This window comes from Zea mays, chromosome 2 (assembly GCF_902167145.1).
Source record: "Zea mays cultivar B73 chromosome 2, Zm-B73-REFERENCE-NAM-5.0, whole genome shotgun sequence".
NCBI lineage: Eukaryota > Viridiplantae > Streptophyta > Magnoliopsida > Poales > Poaceae > Zea > Zea mays.
This window is the reverse complement of record NC_050097.1, coordinates 211,265,194-211,288,428: the sequence shown is the minus strand read 5'-3', so window position 1 is coordinate 211,288,428 and position 23,235 is coordinate 211,265,194. Positions and strand designations below refer to the sequence as shown.

At 47.1% G+C, this 23,235-nt stretch overlaps 3 protein-coding genes across 5 annotated transcripts; 2 read left to right on the top strand and 1 right to left on the bottom strand.

Moving 5' to 3' along the window:
• Positions 1 to 3,009: 3,009 nt before the first annotated feature.
• Positions 3,010 to 10,783, bottom strand: LOC103647746 (eukaryotic translation initiation factor 4G). Of its 3 annotated transcripts, none has more exons than XM_008672260.3 (12): positions 10,572 to 10,783; positions 10,218 to 10,417; positions 9,926 to 10,104; positions 9,683 to 9,814; positions 9,449 to 9,507; positions 9,276 to 9,335; positions 7,670 to 9,040; positions 7,406 to 7,571; positions 4,537 to 7,333; positions 3,901 to 4,095; positions 3,470 to 3,819; positions 3,010 to 3,369 (listed from the first exon to the last, which is right to left on the bottom strand). In XM_008672260.3, exons 2-11 carry the CDS (start codon positions 10,364 to 10,366, stop codon positions 3,492 to 3,494), a joined length of 5,436 nt encoding a protein of 1,811 aa, XP_008670482.1. In that variant the 5' UTR covers positions 10,367 to 10,417; positions 10,572 to 10,783; the 3' UTR covers positions 3,010 to 3,369; positions 3,470 to 3,491. The 3 variants fall into 3 exon arrangements, with proteins under 3 accessions (XP_008670482.1, XP_020404167.1, XP_035821361.1); XM_020548578.3 differs by having other exon boundaries at positions 4,537 to 7,312; positions 10,572 to 10,746; XM_035965468.1 differs by having other exon boundaries at positions 3,088 to 3,819; positions 4,537 to 7,312; positions 10,572 to 10,746.
• Positions 10,784 to 15,724: 4,941 nt separating this feature from the next.
• LOC103647745 (protein FAR1-RELATED SEQUENCE 5) lies at positions 15,725 to 19,219 on the top strand. The gene is made up of 3 exons (XM_008672259.2): positions 15,725 to 16,265; positions 16,357 to 16,838; positions 18,528 to 19,219. Exons 1-3 carry the CDS (start codon positions 16,029 to 16,031, stop codon positions 18,706 to 18,708), a joined length of 900 nt encoding a protein of 299 aa, XP_008670481.1. The 5' UTR covers positions 15,725 to 16,028; the 3' UTR covers positions 18,709 to 19,219.
• Positions 19,220 to 19,297: 78 nt separating this feature from the next.
• On the top strand, positions 19,298 to 22,860 carry LOC103649256 (probable mixed-linked glucan synthase 3). Its single transcript, XM_008673567.2, has 3 exons — positions 19,298 to 19,583; positions 20,389 to 21,133; positions 21,211 to 22,860. Exons 1-3 carry the CDS (start codon positions 19,324 to 19,326, stop codon positions 22,831 to 22,833), a joined length of 2,628 nt encoding a protein of 875 aa, XP_008671789.1. The 5' UTR covers positions 19,298 to 19,323; the 3' UTR covers positions 22,834 to 22,860.
• The last annotated feature ends 375 nt before the right edge of the window (positions 22,861 to 23,235 follow it).

Below are 23,235 nucleotides of genomic sequence, written 5' to 3'. Positions count from 1 at the left end.
CGACGCTCGTCTTCGTCTTAGACGCGAGGTCAACGCCCGACCTGTCCCCCGCTGGGGCGCCGGCGTCGTCGACTCACTCGACAGCCAACGAGGTGCCGCCTCCTGCTTGGCCATGGTTGCCCCGCCTCCTCCTCCTGTGTCGGGGAAGGTGACAGGACAGGCCCGGATGCTGCTCTTTCGCCATGGGGGAAGACGCCGTCGATTCCGCCGCCGTCGGGCGGGCTGACGGCCGTCGTTGTCGTTGTCGCGCGGCGGAGGTAGGAGTACCATGTCGTAGCTGCCGTCGAGGGACATGAACTCGAGACTCCCAAAACGGAGCAGCGTCCCGGGCTGGAGAGGTTGCTGGAGACTACCCATTTGGAGCTTGACGGGAAGTTGTTCGTCAACACGCAGCAGGCCCCTACCTGGCGCGCCAACTGTCGGCGTTTCGACCCCGGGGGTCCCTGGACCGACGAGTAAATTGTCGCTGCGTGCCCCAGCCCAGATGGGTCGGCGCGAGACGGAGCACAAAGAGGGGAAAAACCGCGGCTTCATGTTGTCCTGCGCCCAGGGTGGATGCGCTTGCAGTAGGGGGTTACAAGCGTCCGCGAGGAAGAGAGAGAGAGACTGCCCATCAGCCCGTCCTCCCGCGCGGCCACCTTTTTGTACGAGGGCCCTGGACCTTCCTTTTATAGATGTAAGGAGAGGGTCCAGGTGTATAATGGGGGGTGTAGCAATGTGCTAACGTGTCCGACAGAGAGGAGCCAGAGCCCTATGTACATGCCGACGTGGCTGTCGGAGAGGTGTTAGTGCCCTGTGCATGTGATGTCGTGGCCGTCGGAGGAGCGCTTGAGCCCTGTAGAAGCACAGCTGTCGGGGTTGTCGAGTCCTTGCTGATGTCTCCTTGCTTTCGTAGGGGGCTGAGAATCGCCGTCGTCATGGGAGCACGCGGGGTGCCATCATTACTTGTTTACCGGGGCGAGCCAGATGGGACGCCGGTCTTGTTCCCCGTAGCCTGAGCTAGCTAGGGGTAGGATAATGATGTACCCCCTGTAACGTGGTCGGTCCGAGCCCAAGGTCGGGTGAGGCGGTAACTCCTCCGAGGTCGAGGTTGAGTCCGAGCCCTGGGGTCGGGCTAGGCGGAGACCGTCTTCCGAGGTCGAGGTTGAGTCTGAGCCCTGGGGTCGGGCGAGGCGGAGACCGTCTTCCGAGGTCGAGGCGGGGGCCGAGCCCCGGGGTCGGGCGAGGCGAAGCTTCCTATGGCGCCTGAGGCTGGACTCGGCTGCTGTCAGCCTCACCCTGGCGGGTGGCACAGCAGTCGGAGCAGGGCAGGCGGCGTTGTTTTCCTGTCAGGTCAGTCAGTGGAGGGGCGAAGTGACTGCGGTCACATCGGCCCTGCCGACTGAGGAACGCGCGTCAGGATAAGGTGTCAGGCGATCCTTGCATTGAATGCTCCTGCGATACGATCGGTTGGCAAGGCGATCTGGCCAAGGTTGCTTCACTGCGAAGCCTGCCCGAGCTGGGCCTCGGGCGAGTTGAAGGTGCGCCCGTTGCTTGAGGAGGCTCTCGGGCGAGGCGTGAATCCGCCTGGGTCTACTGTTCCTGCCCGAGGCTGGGCTCGGGCGAGGCGAGATTGTGTCCCTTGAGTGGACGGAGCCTTGACCTGAATTGCGCTCATCAGGCTTTTGCAGCTTGTGCTGATGGTGATTACCAGCCGAGTTTAGGAGTCTTGGGGGTACCCCTAATTATGGTCCCCGACAGACACGATGCGGCGGCCGCCTGTGCATGCACTGAGGCTGAGCACGCCGCTGCTGCTCCTCTGCCTGTGCGCGTTCCCCGCCTCGGCGCGGTCGTAGAACACGACCACGACTACGGCCAAATTTATTCAACTAGATGGAGCCGAAGGCTGAAGGTACGAGTGGTGATAAAACAATATATGATTTGTGCATGAATATGTGCTACACCTTGTGTAACATAAGACAGGTTAGAAATTTAACTATCTGTGTGTGGTTATTAATGTCTTAAAAATTTTAACTCTCGTGGCAACGTACGAGCACATATCTAGTTATTATGAATGCGAAACACGAGGAGATAAAAAGGTGGCATATCATTTCTGCCTGTGTGAAGTCTGCACCAGCAATACGGTGTGAAAGTGAACCATTTTGTCCAGTGTAGAGTTATAGTCTTTTCAATTTTACAATTCGGTACAGCTGTTCGACAAAGGTGGCAACCCTCCCAGCGAGAGGATGCGCGTCGGGCTCTCGTGTAGGTTCCTGCAACCTGGTGAATGAGGGTAGAAGTACGACACAATTACTCCAACCTGATAACACTATTTTCACTATTCTACACTTAAAATAGTACTAAGTGAAATTTAAATATAGATATGAGACTGACTAAGCTACTCGAAATAGTCTATCTAGAGGACATATCTAATGCACATGATGCACATATTAAATCATCAAAATCTATATTAGATCTAACGTCTCCATTTGATTATTGTAATTTATAAATAACACCTTCCACCGCTACATCCAACCACGTCGGAGGGTGTCCTTAGCAAAATATATCAAACAACTAGATACAATTAGATTTAAAATAAATAATGCTGATTTAATATGTGTACCATGTACATTAAACTTTCGTGTGTGATATATTCTCGTCTATCTAAAACTGATCTAGAAGAGCTCTTTACCACCGTGCGAAACTTCACCGATCAGTAAATCGTCTATCTAAAACTGATCTAGAAGAGCTCTTTACCACCGTGCGAAACTTCACCGATCAGTAAAAGCCCGTGCATGAAGATTCTCAGCAAAAGCATCGTTTGGAAGCTGCACCAAGGATCCAACGAACAGAAAGGTTTGTTGCCGATCCTGGATACAATCACAATAACAATCCCAATAACTCCTACTTTAACCAATTGCATTATCTACCGTGTCAACCATGAACGTTCAGTTCAAACCAGTCGGTGAAAAGTTTTATAAACAATAGCACAAACACTCATTCCTTTCACCATCGAGCACGAAAATATTGTTGGCAAAAAGGACGAAAAGACTATCATTTGATGGGCTGGGGAGTATTGCGCAAGACTATACGTATTTACTCTAAATATCGAATTTGTAAATATTTATTTTTACTCAGATACTCGATGTATTCGCACGTATCATGGGGTATCCCTATCTGTTAGGTATCCGATACAGGATACCGCACGTCCGCACCTAATTGGTGTATCCGTCCGTGCTACATAGGTGGCCGATCGCCTTCCATCTTATAAATAGTGTACGGTCAGGGACAGCAAGTAGGAGCAGAGAGGTTTTACAGTACATCAAAAAGGCCGTTGGGTATTTAGGTGCGAAGAAACTAAACTGCTTGGTGACCGCACCCATTGGTAATCTGTCATCAGAATAGTTCAGAGTATTTAAATCAAGTGTATGTCTTCAGAACAAATAACTACCCAAGAACAATATTTACACCTGGACTAGAACAGACTTACCAGGTAACAATAACTTATGTGCCTACATGAAGGCGTCCAACTTTGATCGCTTAAGATGTTGTGGTCTGAAATCAACCAACTTTAAACTTGAAGTTGTCTTGATCTCATCCAAGAATGAATTCCCTTTGTCTGATTTTATGGAATCCAGGACTGCACCTAGGATGTCAGCCGCAATACCGCCTTGTATTAGGTACCCTGGTTCTTCTCCACTTTCTTGAATCAATTTACCTACCTCTTGCAAGAGCAATATGCTTTCCTCCACAAACCTTGCAAGAAGTCGTCCAAGGTACTCGGTGGCTCTTGGAGCATCACTTAGATTATCTTCTAATGAGGCAAGAACATTTGAAAGGCTAAAAAAGTAATAATTTAGTCAGTAATAATGCAATGTGGACAGAATGGTGATATACTAGAAAATATGAGAAAGCACATACCCATCACTGAGTTGTTGCTTGCTCAACAAATTATGTCGACCACTGCAAAGGCTGACGAGAAGTTTAGCCAACAACTCTCTTTCCATGTCTTTTCTCTCAAAGGAATCATTTACCCAAAGTGACACAAGAAATGGATAGAAATTTGGAGCATTCAGCTCCTCAATACACAAAACAACCTCCTTTTCATCTTTTGCACTGCCCAAACAGAAACATATAATGTTAGAAACAAAATTGGACAGTGCAGGGTGCAGCAGGAGAATTAGAAGAAAAAAATAGAACAATAGAATATACTACCTCCGTTTTTTTATTTATCGTCATGTAGTTCAACTTTGTACTAGCAGACGTCAAATAAAAACAAATTTCATAAACATAGTACACGTTTGCAGATATCTTGGGAGTGAAACTCTCTGAGAGCAGTAACAGTGTAACACTTCCTCAGCTGTTTCTAAATGTGTACCCTCCATACGCAAATACAATATGCCATCTAATCTTAGGAACATGAGTAAATTAACTCTAGTATTTGTGTAAGAAAAAAATGCTTCAAACAAAGACATGTTTTAACCTGCGCAGTAAAATGTTGGCCTACCTATCAAAATGTAAAATGCTTATAAACTGTAAAATATTTAGAAGTATTACCTGTAATATTCTCGAATGGTCAAAACAGATTTTTCTCTCAACTCATCCTCAGAATATGATTTACTTCTTGAACGGCCTTCCTGGCTGGCAGGCCTCTGCGAAGTTACAGCAGATTGACTAGAAGCAGGAATTCGGCCAGAGGTTCGATCTGGAAGTCTTGAATTAGAATCTTCTCTTCCAGATGATGATGTCCAATCAGCCGCAGAGTTATAGCCATTAGAACTAGATACTATCCTCCGGTGGTCAATAACAGAAGGAATTTCAGTATTTGATACTGGTGGCTGCCCTCTTATAGACATACCCCTAGCAAGGCCACCTTGTGGCCCAAGAGTGATGGCTTCATCTTTGACTACCCGCTGCGGAAGAACAGTTCTATTGTCAAACTGGTGCCTTTCGTCATGTCGGATGTCTTGTGAACCACGCGAATGTGGAGGCATTCCTCGAATGCTCCCTTGTTGGGAACTTGAGGATGCTGATGCAGATGGTCCACGAGGGCCATAATCCATAGGATGTGCTCTTCTTGGAACAGAACTAACAGCTGGACCACGTCCCAACCTACTCGACTGGGCATGTCTTTCTTGTGCTGCATCTCTGTGAACCTCCTCAATCTTCTTGGGACCTTCGACTTTACGCCTTTGCTGCCATTTATTTCTCCTGAGGTCGATTGAATCTCTCAACATAAACCTTACACGAGAAGACAACTTCTGATTTGTTGACATTATCTGCATCATACTAAAATAGGCATCCATGTGCTCCTTTGCCTTTACATGATCAATCATATCACCAATTGTACTCATCAATTTGCATAATGCTTCAATGTTCTCCTCATCAGGATCATCATGATTTCCAAACAATTTTTTAATGCATTCATGCATAATCCTTTCCGTCAACATCCTCTTTTTGTACAACTCTCCAATTAACCTAATGTTTCCCAGCATGCGCCTTCGAGCACGGATCCTCTTTTCCTCCCTTTCTTCTTTGGTCTGTTTAATCTCGCCTTCCTCTTCTGTTTTATCAGCTTCAGCTTCTTCTCTTTCACCCCTCTCAAACTCCTCTTGGCATTTATTCAAAAGTAATCTTTTGAATGTGATTTTTTCATTGTCTTCACTGAAGTCAGGCAAGGCACCAGCCAGATGGAAGCAAAAATTAGCATACATTTCACAGAAAGTTGGTTCCATCAAAGCTTTGTCAAATATCTGTGAAATGACCCCAGTAAGTGTTGCTACACTGTCAATGTTGACTTCCTTAACTTGTTCAAAAAGTTTTTCGAAGTTCTGTGGAGTCAGCTTGTTAAGAATAGCTTTCAACTGCCTCTGTTTCGCCTCTTCCTCATCAGAAACTTTCCCAATAACATACTTCCTCTCTGCTTTGTGCATTGCTTGTACAGGTGTGCCAGGAGAAGGCATGAGACCCTTTTGCTGCCATCTATCAGCATCAGAGCCGCTGCGAGGTACCTGCGGTCCAACGGACTGCATGGGTCCTGCAAGAAGCCCACCGCCATACTGATTTGATGATTGACTGCGTGGATTCCTTAAAACACCATGATTACCTCCTGGGCCGCCACGGTAGTTGATAACTGATGGTCCATTTGGCAGGTCCATGTGAACATCACGACCAGGACTGAGAGGAACACCCGCCCTAGTCCACCTGTCGTCAGCCATGGCAGCACCACGGCGGTCACGAGAAGTTGGGCGGTCCAAACCCCTTCCAGGACTAGGGTGAGGTTCCCGGTCAGCAACATAAGACTTTCCTGCCAAATTATTCATTATAGCATTGACAGCTTCATTCATCTGAAATCCAAAAGGAAGACCGGTATAGTGATGTTGCAAAGTTAACAGAAAATCCCGTGAGTATTTCTTCCTGCTGTTTGCTTCAGTTACGTCTGAATCCAACACTTGGGTGATGCTAGCCTGGTTCCCAGAATCTGATGGCTGCTTTGGAGTAGACATGTCTGCAGCATCTTCCCAATCATCAAGCTCAACTTTTTTCTTACAATCATCTGCAGATGTACTAGGATCCTTTTCTAATTCGTCAGACAGTACATGAGTTGTATCAACTGTTGAAGAATTATCAGCACCCTCCACGGTACCAACAACTTCAGACTTCTCTTCTGGTCCTTTGTATGCATTATAAAGATCTGAAGACCCAGCAGCATCAGCCTTAGCAAGCATTTCCTTTTTCTTCTTCTTCTTCCCAGCTGTGGACTTTGTACTAGGCTTTTCCCTGGATACCGGTCGAACTGATACTGTTGGTGCAGCAGGCTGTTGATCATTTGCCCTACTCTCAGATTTCAGTTGTAGCTCAGATGAACCTAGAGGGACATTATAAACAGCTAGGTCTGTTTCTGGACTAATATCTGAGTCACCTTCATCATTGGAAGTTTGAGCAGTAGGCTCTGAAGTTCCAGAAGTTGTCACGCCCACATCATTGCCATCAAAAAAATGTGCTGAAGTATCGGAATTCATGGATGAGTTATTCATCACAGCTTGTTTCTCAGAAGCAGACCCTTTCAGCAACTGCTCCTGATTAGTTACTAGAGGTGCTGCATATGAATCATCAGTGTTAGAAGTCACTGCTGATGCTTGTTCAGTAGAGTCCACTGCACATTCCTTAGGCAATTCATGTTTGGTAGCATCAGAAGAAATATTATCCTTGCTAGGATCTTTCACAACTTTGTGAGTCCTCTTGCTTTCGTCACATTCAACAGCGGAAACAGTGAAGCTTTCCACTCCAGGCTCACCAGTACCCTCAGAAGATGGTCTTCTTGAGCTTGTATCTGTCCCAGGAACATCAGCAGCTGCCAAAGTAAATAAGTTAGAAAAAAATTGAGAGGCACCCCTGGTCAATTCAAAAGATTTAAAGATCTCACTGGTTACTGCTGTGCTGTCGGCATTCTCTGTACTAACTGCCAGTGGAACCGTTGGAGCTGAAGATGAGTTGGTCAAATCCAACTCATTGTTCAGCTTTTTAGTTTCCTGGAGATCGCCATCTCCAACCTTTACAGTTTGAACCTTATCCTCAACAAATGAAGTTGGCTGCAAAAATACAACATACAAATATATGAACAAAAGGAAATACTAAACTAGGAAAAATGCAAACATAGCATGGCAGAAAGATGCCAACAACAACGTACATTTGGTGGTTCATATGAATTCCTGACATCCTTTTTAGTGACATTTTTCTTACTATCTTTAAATGATCCAGACCTTTGAATGGGTTCTTTGCTTTTCCCATCAGCTCCAGTCACAGGTGAGACTGAATTAGCAACAGGCGACGATGTCACCAAAGTTTGTGGTTTTTCACCATGAATTGGCAAGGACGGGCTTATCACAGTGGAATGCTTCACTGTGACTAAAGGATCGTTACTCTCCCTCTCAAGGGTTGGTTTATTTAAAACAGTGATCCCAGAAACAACTTCATTATCCTTTTTCAGACTTGACGCAGCATCCCCAGCAGCATGTAACTTAGGTGGATCAGATTTTGCTGGTGGAGCACTTATTGTGACATGAGTACCTGATTTTTCAGACAGCAACCCCATAGGGTGCGGCTTAACTGTATATTGTGACTGACCAGATACCGGAGGCGCTGCAGATGGACTGATATATGTCATCGCTTGCGCAGACTGAGTGACAGGATAATTATATCTAGGACCCGATGATCCAGTAGCAACCTGGTTCACACTAGCTGTAGTAGAGTAATACATTCCTGACTGGTTGTAGGAATTCGGTGGCTGATGAAAGAAGCCCAAATGAGGAGCATAATTAACACCAGGCTGAGATTGTTGTGCAATACTCGGTGCAGCTCTCTGCCCAGAAGAGTCCATCCTCTTATCAAGCTTCAACTCTTCATGTGTGTCTGGATGAGTAATTTTTACAATAGCCTTACGTGCAGCAGCAGGTTTGTTTGGCTGTTGCTGAGGATATTGCGATGCAATGTTCATAGGAATGCTGCCCAACTGTGGGAATTGGTGAGCAACTGAAGGAACATAACCCATACCCTGGCCAGGATGCATCATTGCTTGCTGTTGCAATTGATGATGCTGCAGAGTCGGGGCATACAGCTGCTGTGGGACTTGCGGTGTACTACTGCCTGTCAATCCCATTGACATTTGAAATGAGCTGGGCACAACTTGTGGCTGCAGCTGTGCACCATGGCCACCAAACTGCAAGGAAACTTGTGCCGGCTGGTGGTGGAAGGGGATCGGCATCTGAACACCAGGCATTTGTTGAACGGTAGGTCTAACAGATGTAACATTGGGGACCGACGGAGATGGGTGCACATCTCTTTTCAGTTGTGATGTAGTATGGGGATTGATGGAGTTAGGTTGGCTGGAACCAACAGTTTCCTTTCTTGTTGACTGCTGCTGTGGCTGCTGTGGCTGATGCGACAGCTGCGGCAGCTGATGCTGTTGCTTCTGCAGCGGATGCGGATGCTGCTGCAACAGCTGCTGTTTTGGAGTTGGTTGCACAGGGGTAGGTGTAACCTTAAGTTCCTCCACAAGCACCTGGATAAGGTATACATAAAATAGAATCTTTTAGAACACTGGCATATTCAGGACATGTATCAAATCAATACCAACAACACATGCAAAAATAACTGGCTGTGTGCTCCGCAAGGCAAATTAGTCATGTAACATTCAATATTTTTTCAAGTTCTAGCAGTCAAATAAACAAGCACTGAACCAACAAATAAGAATATCATACATCGGAATATTAGATAAACAAGAGAAGACAAGATACCTGATTACGTTTTTGTTCATCCAAGTTTGGAGGAGCTGAGCTTGTCCTGGCAGGAAATTGCTGTACAAAATTTTATGTTTACTAGATGTCATGTAAGCAAAAAGCAAAAGGTAATTGCTACGATAGAGCTTCATGTCCCAAACTGGACATAAAAAGGGATAACAAAAGCATACCGGCAGCCCATTCATATTTATACTACCAAACTGAAAGTTAAACCCCTTTGGTGGTTCCCCTGAAAAGAAATCAACAAGAAAAATAAGGTGGTTAACCATGCAGTATACACCCTACCTAAAATAGGGTTTCGTTAGCCAGAGCAAAAAAGGTGGGCAATGCCACCATAGATGGTCATCATGCACATGCAAAAACATGTAATAGTGTATATAACATCGAAGAAAATTGTGGCAAACCTTTCGATCCTCCCTGAGGAAGGGGTGGGTTAGAGCTTTTTGGTGGAGCCCTTGGAGCAGCATGAGTAGCTTTAGGTAATGGCGGATTAGCCGGCCTGTCGCTGGCAGCTGATGAAGATGACACTTGTGGACCTGGTGAGTCAAAGAAAAACACATGCAATCAAAGGAACACATCGGTTCGTATTTGCACCATTCCAGAGGCAATACAAGATAGCAGAAGAACAGGACACCTCACTCACTCACCTTGAGGTTGCGGCCATGGTGCGGATATGGGAACATGCACAGCCGCATTCTGAGGTGCAGGTGGCGGTCGCGCAGGAGTTTGGTGGGGGGCAGGCGCGGGGGCAGGTTGGAAACCGGTTGTGTCGGGCTGGTTCACCACCCTCTGCTGCCCGCCGTGGCCATTGCCGGGCTTCCTAAAGCTGCAATCGAGATCCAAAAGTCTCATCAAAACCCTATCATCCCTGGCGAGATCAAACCAATCGTGCGGCGCAGAAGCAGAGGACGATCAGAATCAACGAGGTCAGTAATTTACCTGCGGTTGGTAGAAAGAGGAGGCTGGCCTGAGGATCCCGCGCCGCCCTTGCCCGCGCCGCCGACTCCGCCTCCGCGGTGGCCGCCGAAGCTGCTGGACCGGCCGGGTCTCCTGGCGTGCCCCTCGCCCCTGTCACCTCGCTGGGACATAAATCCCCTTCTCTCCTCACCGATATCCTCCTCCTTCCCCGTATGACAGCCCTGATCCAATCACGCACACAAACAGAAAAGTAAAACATAAATCACTCCTAACAACGAAATCGCAACGAACCCTAGTGCGAAGCTGTCAGTCGTTCAAAGCCACGGACGGCGGCGCAGCGGCGAAATCCCGGCGGCGGGTAAGCGAGAGGCGTACCTGAGGGCCCCGGAGGCGGCGGCGCCTAGGGTTTGGTCGTGGCCAGTGCGTGTAGGCAACACGGGGGAATTGTGTTGGGTTTGGGTTGGGGGGAGGGGAGAAGTGTAAGCGAAGCGAGAGGAAGGGAGGCCGTCTCTCTCTAGTAGTAGGAAATTGAAGGCGATTACGGAAGGAACAAAAGTGTAACAAACCGTATCTTAGATGAGTTTAAGCGGTCAAGGGGCCCCGATCGGACGGACGGAGCTGGGTGGCTGGCGTCCGCTCACGGGGGCCGCGTTGTGCGCCTTGGGCCTAGTTGAAAGCGGCCACGCGCGCCTGAGCTTCCCGGGACTGCAATGTTTGTTTGGGTTGGGCCGAGTGCACGATGCCAACATTGCTGGGGCATCGTATATGACATGTTTCCGTGGCCTTAAAATAACAAATTTGCAAGCAAGATTCACTTCATCCACTTTTGGTCTTGTTCTTTTATTCCAATTCCACATAGATTATAATATACTGTAGTGAATTGAAATGAATTTTGACTTACTATAGATTTTTATCAACTCAATATCATTCAATCCACATGGATTAGTGTTGAAACGAACAAGCCCTTAGAGTGGCTTCATTATTACATCTAAGATATGTCAAGTTGTTTGACTAAGTTCACTAAGATTTACTACAATCTGCTAAGTTCTCAAAGATTGTTACACTTTTACATAGTCTATAGGTAAGGATATGTTCTAAACCCATCCAAGAGTGACCAATATAGCATTATATTAATGTTGAAGCTACAGGGTTCAAACGAAATTTTGGTGGCGTAACCCCTTTGTTCTCCACATGCACGCCTAAATATTGTGCAGTGAAGAACAACATAGGTAATAGCACTGAAATTTTGATCGAACCATAGAGCTCGTCATAAACATCATGCTATATCGATCACTCTGAGGCTGTCCAAATAATGGATAATTCCAGACCGGTAAATCTCACTTGTGTTACTCATGTGAGAAGTGCCGATCTGAAACGAGTGACACATAAGTTTTGTCACTCTCTCTACACCAAAAATATAAACTTCATACGATTTCTTAACTTTCTACACCATTTATGATAAACCGTAGGAAAATTACCAACTTCCGGGAAGCTACTGGTAGCTCTAGGAAATAAACATAACTTCTTATGGTTTGTTATAAAAGCTGTAGGAAGTTAGCTTTAAGCTGTTGATCAACGAGTGCGGTCAAACAAGCTGCTAACTTCATACGGCCTCCTCTAGAAAGTTAGCCGCCCTGCTAACTTCCTACGGCCACATATAGGAAGTTAGCCGCCCCTGCTAACTTCCTACGATCGTCTATAGGAAGTTAAGTAACTTTCTAGAGTACTTGTACAAGTTCTAGAAAGTTAGCTGTGGCGGCTAACTTTTTACGACTTTGCTCTAAGAAGTTATATTTTTTACCTTCATCCTCGGGTCTACCTTTATCTACCTTCATCCCCGTCATTTTACCTTCATCTCTGAGTCCAAGCCGCCGCTCCTCGCCCCGCCGCGCCGGGCTTGCCACGCGCCGCTAACTTTCTAGAGGCTACCGTTATTATAGGGCTAGCACTGAACTTGACGCCGACACAAGGGGCGACCTGAAATTTGACTCTCATCCAGAAGGCGTTAGCTGGAGATCCACGGACTATTATTGACATCTTTAGTTCCTGAGGGGTGCTTTTCTGAATTATCTTTTTGTCTTAGATCAACCGTGTCTACTTTGCCATGACGAACCTATTTTGGATTTTTCCATTCTAGCTTTTCCTTTACTTGACGGACACTGGTGATTCGAATAAACTAGTCCTATCCTAGGTACCTTGACAAGTTCAAAAGAAAATAGACATTAAAATTCAGTTGAACAGTTATCTTGCGTCTTGCCAAGTTCAAAAATAAAATATATGAGTGCGTCGATCGATATCGAGAATTTATGATTCAGTTTATGGTCTTCCTTTGGAATGAAGATAAAATGTACGAACCGATAAACCGGTGATTTGCTTCAGACAATGAGACAACAGAGTTATAGGACAAACTTGCCCAAGGCCACCCGTTTGCATTCCGTATATATGCTGACGCACAAGTCAATGTCTTGGCTGACGATTCAAAGGTTTGGAAGCTCGTTTACAGGATACTGTTGCTTTGTTTATCATAGAAGCTGAGTATATGACAATTGCAGAAGTTACTAAGGAAGTCTTATGGTTGAAAGATATATATTCAAAGCTATGTAGAAATAAGGTAGTGTTTAGTTGAGGAACCAAGTAGAACGGAGTCGTTCCATCCCTGATTCTAGGAACGGAGTCGTTCTGTTCTGTGTTTGGTAATCTGGAACGGAGCGACTTTGTTTTTTGTTTGGTTGCAGAGTGAACGGAACGGAGCGTGACTGTGAGAGCGGGATGGGAACGGAGCGGCTCCGTCCGATTGATTTTTTTTGAGCGGAATGGTTCCGGATCTGAGGAGAATATTCCCTAATTGGAGTCATTCCGTTCTAGTTTTTTAACCAAACAACAACAAAACTGTGACAGAACGGCTCCGTTCTACTTGGCTCTTCAACCAAACACTACCTAAGTCTTGCATTACCATCTATTGTGATAGTCAGAGTGCTATTCATCTCACCAAAGATCAGATGATTACTGAGAAATCCAAACATATTGATATTCGTTATCACTTCGTTCGTGATATCATTGAAAAAAGGGTTGGTGAAGTTATGCAAGATCAGTACTCATAATAATCCTGCTATGATGACAAAGCATGTTTCTGTTGCTAAGTTTAAGTTATGCTCAAACTTAGTTGGTATTATAAATTAGCCCTTAGTGGCTGTTGGCGTCGGCAGGATGATGATGCATTTGTTTAAGGTGGAGTTTGCTATTATGATGCTACAAGGAATTTGTCTCAAGGTGGAGTTTGTTGAGTTTGTGATCCAAATTCTGAAGAAGGCGACGAAGTTGGCGAGCGAAGCGGAGGTCCGTCACCGGGTGGCTTGATTTGATCGATTGTTTGGGGTCAATCGGCTGTAGTCCTTTATCTATATAAAGGAGAGGTCTGGATCCGCTACGAGTTGTTTCCCGATCTAATCTCGTGGTTTAGCTAACAAATCCCGCGAGAAACTCGGAAACCTAACTGACTCTGCGCACGCGCGGACCGTCCGCGCGGTCGTTTTCGCACTCAACAACACATACTCATATTCAAACTACACTCTATAAACAGTGCAATTTACAATATAAAACGATGTAAGATAATGTTTTTAGTGATCTGCAATGTACATTAGTTCATTCATATCATAAAAAACATCTTTTGTACTGTTTTGCATTATAAATTATATTGTTTGTAAAATGTAATTTGAATATCTACTACTTATTAAGGCTGCAAGAGGAGTCTGCCATTCCGTTCATTCTCATGTTCGCCATCATTCTATGTTCTCTCATTCTTTGCTCTGTTTTTCTCATTCCCCCTCCCCGCAAAGCTCATTCTCATTCCCACGTATAGCCCACGTCTAGCTAAAATTAAAAAACACACATGTCCTCAAGGGGATTTGAACCCGTGACCTCTCAAGCAAAGGTCAAGAGTAGCTACCGCTACACCACATGTGTATTTATGTCTATATCTATGACAGGAAATACATCTACTACATCTCTCACTAAGCTCACTTGCTACTCTTGCACAATGCGTAGTAGTAGATAGGTATCACCGAGATTCTTGAATTATATTTTTTGATGGAGGTATATTATTTAAAGAAGAGCTTTGCATGCCATTTATTTTGTTTGAATAATGTATTATACTTAAATTCCTTTTTACATGTGTGACATTTTTTCTTTGTAATATTTTTTTCCATGGATCAGACTTATGAGTCATTTTCATAAACCAACGCCAAGCATGAATCCATGTTTCTTGAAACTCTAAACAAACACTATGAGCAGGAGACACTCGCGTTGGCGTCGCTCATCGATGACGAGAAGAAGCTTGGTGACTGTCAGTTCGACCTCTAGAAGCAGTCCTACGTGGTCGCATGTGCCGTTGTGTACGACAAGCTCCCGCGAAGCCGCCGCTTGGACGCGGTCCAGAGCAGCTGCACCACACTGTCCATCGTTAAGTAGGGGGGCCTTATGGTTGTCGCCAACGTCGACGACCCTCGGGTTGTTCTGGACACCGCAACCGACAACGACGCCATCACGCCGTCCAGCTCATCGTCCACCTGAAGCCCAACCTGCCACGTAAGTCGCTACTGACTAGACATGAATTCTTGTGCGTTGGGACGATGGACGTTGCTGATGTTGTGTGAGTGTCCTCGAACATGATGTATGTAGTGGAGTAGCGCATCCGATGGTGCAACGGCCAGGGGTACTACCTCGCTGATGAGTCCGGGGTGCACTTCGTTTGGCAGCTCAACCAAGAGTCATCGGTACTCGTCATGTCGCGCGCGTTCGACGACTACCATATCGAGGATTGTGGCGTCATCTTGGTGCCGGAGGTGACCAGTTCGTCATCCTCGCCATTGTCAGGGTACCTTTTATGCCGGTCTACCTTTAATTCTCTCCGCAAACACACACACACTTACCTTTTTGTTTAAACAAGAGCGTATGGTGGTGCGTGTCTGATGACTAACGATGTACGAGAGAATTTCTTCCGGCATGTGTGGAACATGCTCTTCAATAATGAGATCATACAAATCGTGGCATATATCAAGGTCTGCATGATATTGATGGTTGCAATGTAGTGGTGAAACAACTAGATTAAAATAACAAAATTTATGTATGACTAAGATCATAAATTGATTATGAAACATTTTATTATAGCAATATAACACATATTTTGTATATAAGTTATCGTAATATACTGATATTATATATTTTTATTGCAACGCACGAGCACTGCTATATGGATATAAGTATGGATAAAATGCTGGATGCTGGAGGGTCTCACGTTGCTACACTGCACGTCTCCGCACGAGTGCACGACGATGCTCGCTCGCTCGATCCCGTCGGTTCCGCGTCCGCCCTCCGGAGGCACATGGATCGATCCCCTGATCCGGTGATCCGGCAGAGAGATCTGGGCGCAGATTTTTCAGCACGACTTGGCCATTATTCCGGCCTACGCTTCCATCGTCGTCGTCAGTCCGTCCTTCCCCGGCCGCGTCGTCTCTTTCTATATAGGGATCGTGTCCCGTGCTCATGGCGCTCCCGTGCACATGTGAGCACTTTTAATCTGGATCATCCCTTCCTCATCCAACGTCCAGCAGCAATTTTACATAAACCCCCTCCCGCCGTAGCTCCTGCACTCTCTGGTTCATTGTGATTTGCCCCCGATGGCCCAGTGGACCGGACCGGACCGAACTAGGCGCCCTACGCTGATCGCACAACTGATGGTCTTCCTATTCGTCCTGCGTGATGGGCTGATGGCAGACGGCAGACCTCACCATGGCAGCCCGCCGCCTCTAGGTCTTCCCACTGTTTGTGTGCGTGATGGCAGACCTCACCATTGAGACCTCTCTCGGCGCTGTGGATGGAGAAGGGATCGCCGCACCAGCCACCGAGGACGGGGGTGATGAGAGACAGGTGCAAGGCATCGATGTGATGCACAGTCAGGCCGTGCGTCGCCTCTCCTTCGAATCTTGGTTGGAACAATCGCGTATTACATTGGGTGAATCGTCCTCTCAAGGTTTTTGTACACCCAAAAAAAGGCCATACGTCCCTACAATGGTAACTTATCGTCTTAATTCTTGTTGATTCGTTGGCATGCAAAACATATGTTTTTGTGACAATAGTAATTTTTTTCCGTCTCACATTGCAGTGTGCGTCATTCATACCCATCTGTGTGGACAGAAGGAAGCCTGTTATTGGAATGTCCTTTCATTCTTGTAATGACGCAGAGGAGTTCTACAAATCATATGCACATGATGGAGGGTTTTCAGTGCGTGTTGGTTCTCAAAATAAAGCTCTTGGTGAGGTTATTAACAAGAGATATATGTGTTCAAGGGCTGGTTTTAAGAAGGTGAAAGAGGTCGATGATCCCCCTAAAAACCAAAAGAACCACGCACTAACAAGATGTGGTTGTGATGCAAACATGTATGTCAAGTTGGGCCCGGATAAGAAGTACCATATCACTTCAATGGTTGAGGAGCATAATCATCCACTTTGCTCGCCTAATAAGATTCCTTTTCTTCGATCAAACCGTGTTGTGAGCCAAAGAGCTAAGAATACATTGTTTACATGCCACAAAGCAAGCATAGGTACCTCACAGGCATTCAGAATCCTACAAGTTAGTGATGGTGGATTTAATAATATTGGTTGCACAAAGCGAGATCTTCAGAATTACTATCGGGGACTTAGAGAGAAAATAAAAAATGCAGATGCACAGTTATTTGTTGCACAACTAGAGAGAAAGAAGGAGGCTAACTCTGCATTTTTTTATGATTTTGTTGTCGACGAGGAGGGAAAGTTGCTCTACATATTCTGGGCTGACGCTACAAGCAGAAAAAATTATTCACTTTTTGGTGATATTGTGTCATTTGATTCCACATATAGCACAAACCACTTTGGAAGAGGATTTTTGGAAGCTTTTGAATGATTGTGTGTGGGGTTCAGAAACTGGAGATGAATTTGAGACGCGGTGGAATGCTTTCATTATTAAGTATGGCCTAGAGAGGAATGAGTGGATGGCTAATAGATATGCAATTCGTGAGTCATGGATTCCAGCATACTTCATGGATACACCTCTTGCAGGACTACTCAGAACCACCTCAAGGTCTGAAAGTGCCAATTCATTTTTCAATCGCTTTATCCACCGCAAGTTATCTTTTGTCGAGTTATGGCTTAGATTCGATACAGCATTAGAATGCCAGCGACATGAGGAGTTAAAGGAAGATCACATGAGTCTGCATACCAATCCTCTTTTGAGTACACCATGGCCCATGGAGAGACAAGGCAGCATATTGTACACACGTAATGTGTTCAAAAAGTTCCAAACAGAAGTTAAAGCTGCTAGAGACCACTGTTCTATTGTAAACATCTTACATTTTGAGGGTATGAAGATGGTGGTAATTAATGACGGTTCCATAAAGGAGAGGGTGGTTCGTTGGTCCATATCTGATACATTTGGGAATTGCTCCTGTTTGTTATTCGAGTCAACGGGGATTCCATGTCGGCATATCATCTTAACGTTGAGAGGTGAAAAGCTTAATGAACTACCTTTGGCTTACTTTTTAAAGAGATTCGAAAAAAGATGCAAGAGGTAAATTGAATGACTCTTTCTTTTGTTCATACATTGTGTACATCTTTTACCCATATGTTTTTGTTGTTACTTTAGAGAGATCGTGTACGATGAAGAAGGAAACTTGTTGGACGAGAAGCCATTAGATGCTAATGAAGTTGAAACAAGGAGAAAGATAGCAGCTGTGCGAAACAAAATTGAAGACATGATTCAACAAGCAAAGAGTTCAAAAGAAGGCATGGATTTCTTAGTCTCAAGCGTGATGAACATGGAAGGAACTCTTGGTCAGATTGTACCTAGCACGATGCAGAGTAGACAGCAAGAGTACGAAGGTTTCATTGGTTGTCAAATTCCAGAACAAGTACATATTCATCCACCAACTGATGTACGATCCAAAGGAAGGAGTAAAAGAATTAAGAAATCTAAAGAACTACCAAAGTCACGAAAGCGAAAGAATGCCAACCATGAGCCAGCAGCTCCATAGATGTTGATTTGTAGTATTTTGTTTTCAGTTAGTATCTTCTGGACTGTACTGTTTTTTGGGCACTTTTCTGGTTAGTAGTTCAGCATGGTGACATTGTTTCCAGTCATGAAACAATCTTTATTTCACATGGTCTATATGAGCAGTGATACATATTGTTTCCAGTATGAAACAATCTATTTACAATCAGTTACAAACTCTATGAGCAATCAATTACAAGATTCCATCACAAGTCATTTTACAAATCACTAGCCTATGTCAGCTTCAGGACATTTGCACCTCTATATCAGCTTCAGGAACCTGATAGTCCTCATCAGTTTTGGAGTCAATTGTTCCCATGTTTTTACATCAGACATGTTTTCAATCTGCATAAGGTGCTGAACCTGCGACACTTAAGGGGACAAATCTTGAATCCTCCACCTGAAATTTTAGAAATTTCAGGAAAAAATTGAAGTTAACAATTTCGTTTTCCATAGCTAAAATTTCAGAAAAAAATGAACTTAACAATTCCTCTGCACATGGGATCGAGCGTGGGCGGCAGAAACGGACGACGCCTGTGACTGATGACGACCGCACCAACTCTCGCTGTCGCTGGCTCTTCCTGACGCTAGCTGTGACGCCGGTGGGCAGTCCCGCGTCCGCCTCCGCCTCCGCGTGGTCGTGGGACCTCCGCCTCCGCCCGTGGTCGTGGCGCCTCTGGCGGCCTGGGTGGCCATGGCGAGCTCGAACAGCCACATGGACAGCGCTGGCAGGGGACTTGAGCACGCGGCAGACAGGACTGGCGGGGAGGACGACGATCGATTTGGGAGCAGAGCGCAGGGTGCCCGGTTCAGTCCGGTCCGGTCCACGGGCAAACCAGAGACTACAGGACCTACGTGGGAGGGTGTATCTGTAAAAATGTCGCTGGACGTTGGATGAGGAAGGGATGGTCCAGATTAAAAGTGCTCACATGTGCACGGGAGCTCGATGAGCACATGATACGATCCCTTCTATATATCCGCTGTCGCGCAGTGGCTCTCGTTCTCTCCGCACTCCGCGACGAACCACACTGCGTGCGTGCGGTAGCCATGACCATGACTTCGCCGCAGGCGCTGTCCGCCGGGGCTGTCACCGTGGAGGACGATGGCGGCCTCGCCGTTCCACTTCTAGCGGACGGCAGCGGCGCCACGAAGACGGAGGAGGAGTGCGGCGCCGAGGCCGAGGGCAAGTACTGGGTGGCCGCCGACGAGGCGGAGAGGCAGGCGGTGACGGACTGCGGCGCTGAGGACGGCCGTGCGCTGCTGTTCCGGACGTACAAGCTCAGGGGCGCCATCCTGCACCCCTACAGGTACCTCTGCACGCATGCGAACTGAACTTCTGGAACACCTCTGCACCGTACTCATACAAATCTAATATGTTTCATTTCATGCGCACACGTACTAGCTAGTAGCTAGCTGAACAAGTGTAGTGTAGCTTTAGTACATCCTCCCGAAAGAACATTCATGAACTGTGATATTAATCTAGCTAAAATTTAATCATAGTTATGTAAATAGTAGTAATATTTGTTTTTTTCAAATAAATCTATTATGGAAAACGTATTTTATAAATATTTTAATGAAACTTATTGTATTGTATTATGAATGCTTGTATTTTTTATTTAAATTTAATTAAAATATAAACTGTTTAGTTTGTCGGAAAACGAGAACTGCATTCTTTTAAAATAGAGGGAGTGTAATTTCACTGCGGAAACCGTGGAGTTTCCTTTCTCTCTCTCCCTCTCTCTCTCAAAAGTCGTTCTTGTTGGAGATGCCTGCAGGAGAATCGATCTTACAAGTTACAAGCACACTAAACAACATACGAGTAATTATTTACGAAGTTTCTTTAACCTATCCGTCCGTCCGGTGTTGACCTGCACACATTCACGCGGTGCTCCACGTTCTAGGCACTCCTTTGGATGCTAATAAATGTCATTTACTCGATCGCACTCGCACCACTCTTGTTTCTTTTCTCTGTTGACATTAGCAATAGCAACATGCACGATCATTTGACATTTCAGTAACAACAACACCGGAATTAATACATACCCGACGACACATTCTTTCACCACAGCCATCATCATTATCTGATGCCAACCATTAATTCCACTGTTCCAGGGCGCTAATCTTGGTGCGCCTCGTCGCGGTCCTTCTATTCTTCGTCTGGCGCATCAGGAACAGCGCATCCAACGTCATGTGGTTCTGGGCTACGTCGGTCGCCGGGGACGCCTGGTTCGGCTTCTCGTGGCTGCTGAACCAGCTTCCCAAGTTCAGCCCCGTCAAGAGCGTGCCTGACCTCGCCGCCCTCAGGCGACACTACGACCTGCTTCCAGCTGATGATGGCGCCGCCTCTAAGCTCCCTGGCGTCGACGTCTTCGTCACCACCGCCGACTCCGTCGACGAGCCGGTACTCTACACCATGAACTCCATCCTCTCTATCCTCGCCACCGACTATCCAGCCGACAGACTCGCCTGCTACGTCTCCGACGATAGCGGCGCGCTGGTCCTCTACGAAGCACTGGTTGAGGCCGCGAAATTTGCAAGGCTGTGGGTTCCGTTCTGCCGCAAGCACTGCGTTGAGCCAAGAGCGCCGGAAAGGTACTTCGAGACGGAACCACAGGGCGGGAGAGCATCGCAAGAGTTTGTGAATGATTATAAGCGGGTGCAGATGGAGTATGACGAGTTTAAGGTGCGCTTGGGTAATCTCCCTGACACCATCCGCAAGCGATCGGGCACGGGCAGCATGAGAGCTTCAGAAGGAGATGCGCAGGGGACTTGGATGGCAGATGGGATGCAGTGGCCAGGCACATGGATGGATCCGACAGAGAAGCACAGGAAAGGGCACCATGCTGGAATTGTTAAGGTACTGATCACTGAAGTTCAGAGTTAAACGCTGTTGATTTCTGAATGAGTGCCACTAACATTTTAACTCCTCAACAGGTTGTGTTGGACCATCATCCAAGCCGTGGACACCATGGTCCCCGAGCGGGCGCTGGCGCCGGCGCCGAGAACAAGCAGTCTGCTGACGACTTCGGTGCTGCTGCTGGGCTGCGCCTACCGATGCTCGTATACGTCTCTCGCGAGAAGGATCCGAACTACGACCACAACAAGAAGGCAGGCGCGTTGAACGCGCAGCTGCGAGTCTCCGCTCTGCTCTCCAACGCGCAGTTCGTCATCAACTTCGACTGCGACCACTACGTCAACAACTCGCAAGCGCTCCGCGCGGCGGTCTGCCTCATGCTTGACCAGCGAGAAGGTGGCGACACCGCCTTCGTCCAGTTCCCTCAGCGCTTCGACAACGTCGACCCGACGGACCGGTACGGCAACCACAACCGAGTGTTCTTCGACGGGACCATGCTTGCGCTGAACGGCTTGCAGGGCCCGTCCTACCTCGGCACCGGGTGCATGTTCCGCCGCATAGCGCTCTATGGCGTCGACCCACCTCACTGTAGGCAACAACAACTAGAGAGCGTCGCGCCTGAACCTGCTAGCAAGTACGGCAAGTCAACGGCCTTGATACACTCGGTCTCGGAAGCCATGGGAGAACGAGAAAGGCTGACCACGCCGCCACCAGTACCACCACTTGACGTGGAGATGGTTGTGGCAGCTTCCTACGACGGAGGGACTGACTGGGGCAAGGGCGTCGGCTACATCTACGGCATAGCAACAGAGGATATAGTGACAGGGTTCCGCATCCATGGGAAAGGGTGGCGGTCCATGTACTGCACGATGCGGCGCGACGCGTTCCGTGGCACGGCGCCGATCAACCTGACAGAGCGCCTCCACCAGATTGTCCGCTGGTCTGGGGGGTCCCTGGAGATGTTCTTCTCCCGCAACAACCCGCTCGTCGGTGGCCAGCGGCTGAAGCTTCTCCAGCGTGTCTCCTACCTCAACATGACAGTCTACCCAGTCACATCGCTCTTCATCCTGCTCTACGCTCTATGCCCGGTCATGTGGCTCGTCCCTGAAGAAGTGCACATCCAGAGGCCCTTCACTAGGTACGTCGTGTACCTGCTCATAACCATCCTGATGATCCACATGATTGGATGGCTCGAGATGAAGTGGTCAGGGGTGGCATGGCTGGACCACTGGCGCAATGAGCAGTTCTTCATGATCGGATCCACGAGCGCGTACCCGATAGCGCTATGGCACATGGCAAAGAAACTCCTCACCAGGAAGGGCATACACTTCAGGGTCACCTCCAAGCAAACCACCGCGGGCACCGACGACAAGTTCGCCGATTTGTACGAGATGAGGTGGACGCCGATGCTGGTTCCCACAGCGTTTGTTTTGGTTGCCAATGTCGGCGCCGTTGGAGTGGCCATGGGCAAGGCCTTGGTCTACATGGGAGTATGGACGGTGGCGCAGAAGACGCATGCTGCGCTTGGCCTTCTCTTCAATGTGTGGATCATGCTGCTCCTTTACCCCTTTGCACTGGCGATCATGGGACGGTGGGCGAAGAGACCCATCATCTTGTTGGTACTGCTGCCTGCAGTCTTTGCAGTTGTTGGCACCATATATGTGGCTCTTCATTTCTTACTTGCTAATGTTATCCCAATATAATATAGACAGAAATGCAATGTGGCTAAATTTAATCACTGCACCAAATGGCGCATATATATTAAGGTATACATATGAGGGAATACGCAATTGGAATAGATATGGTAAAACATGTGCAAGATAAGCTAAGCGACATCTCTCCACTTAGAGTTTGTTCGGTTATTTTCAATCTATATGGACACTACAGTAAAACTATAAAATTCCGACGGTCGTCTTATGTCCGACGGCCCCGTAGGCAACCGTCGGACATAAGGTTATGTCCGACGGCCAACAGCGGCCGTCGAAAATAACAAAATATAACCGACGGCTGGCAGACTGACCGTCGGACATTACCTTATGTCCGACGGCCCGCCCCCTGGCCGTCGGACATTAGCTTATGTCCGACGGCCTCGTACCGAGCCGTCG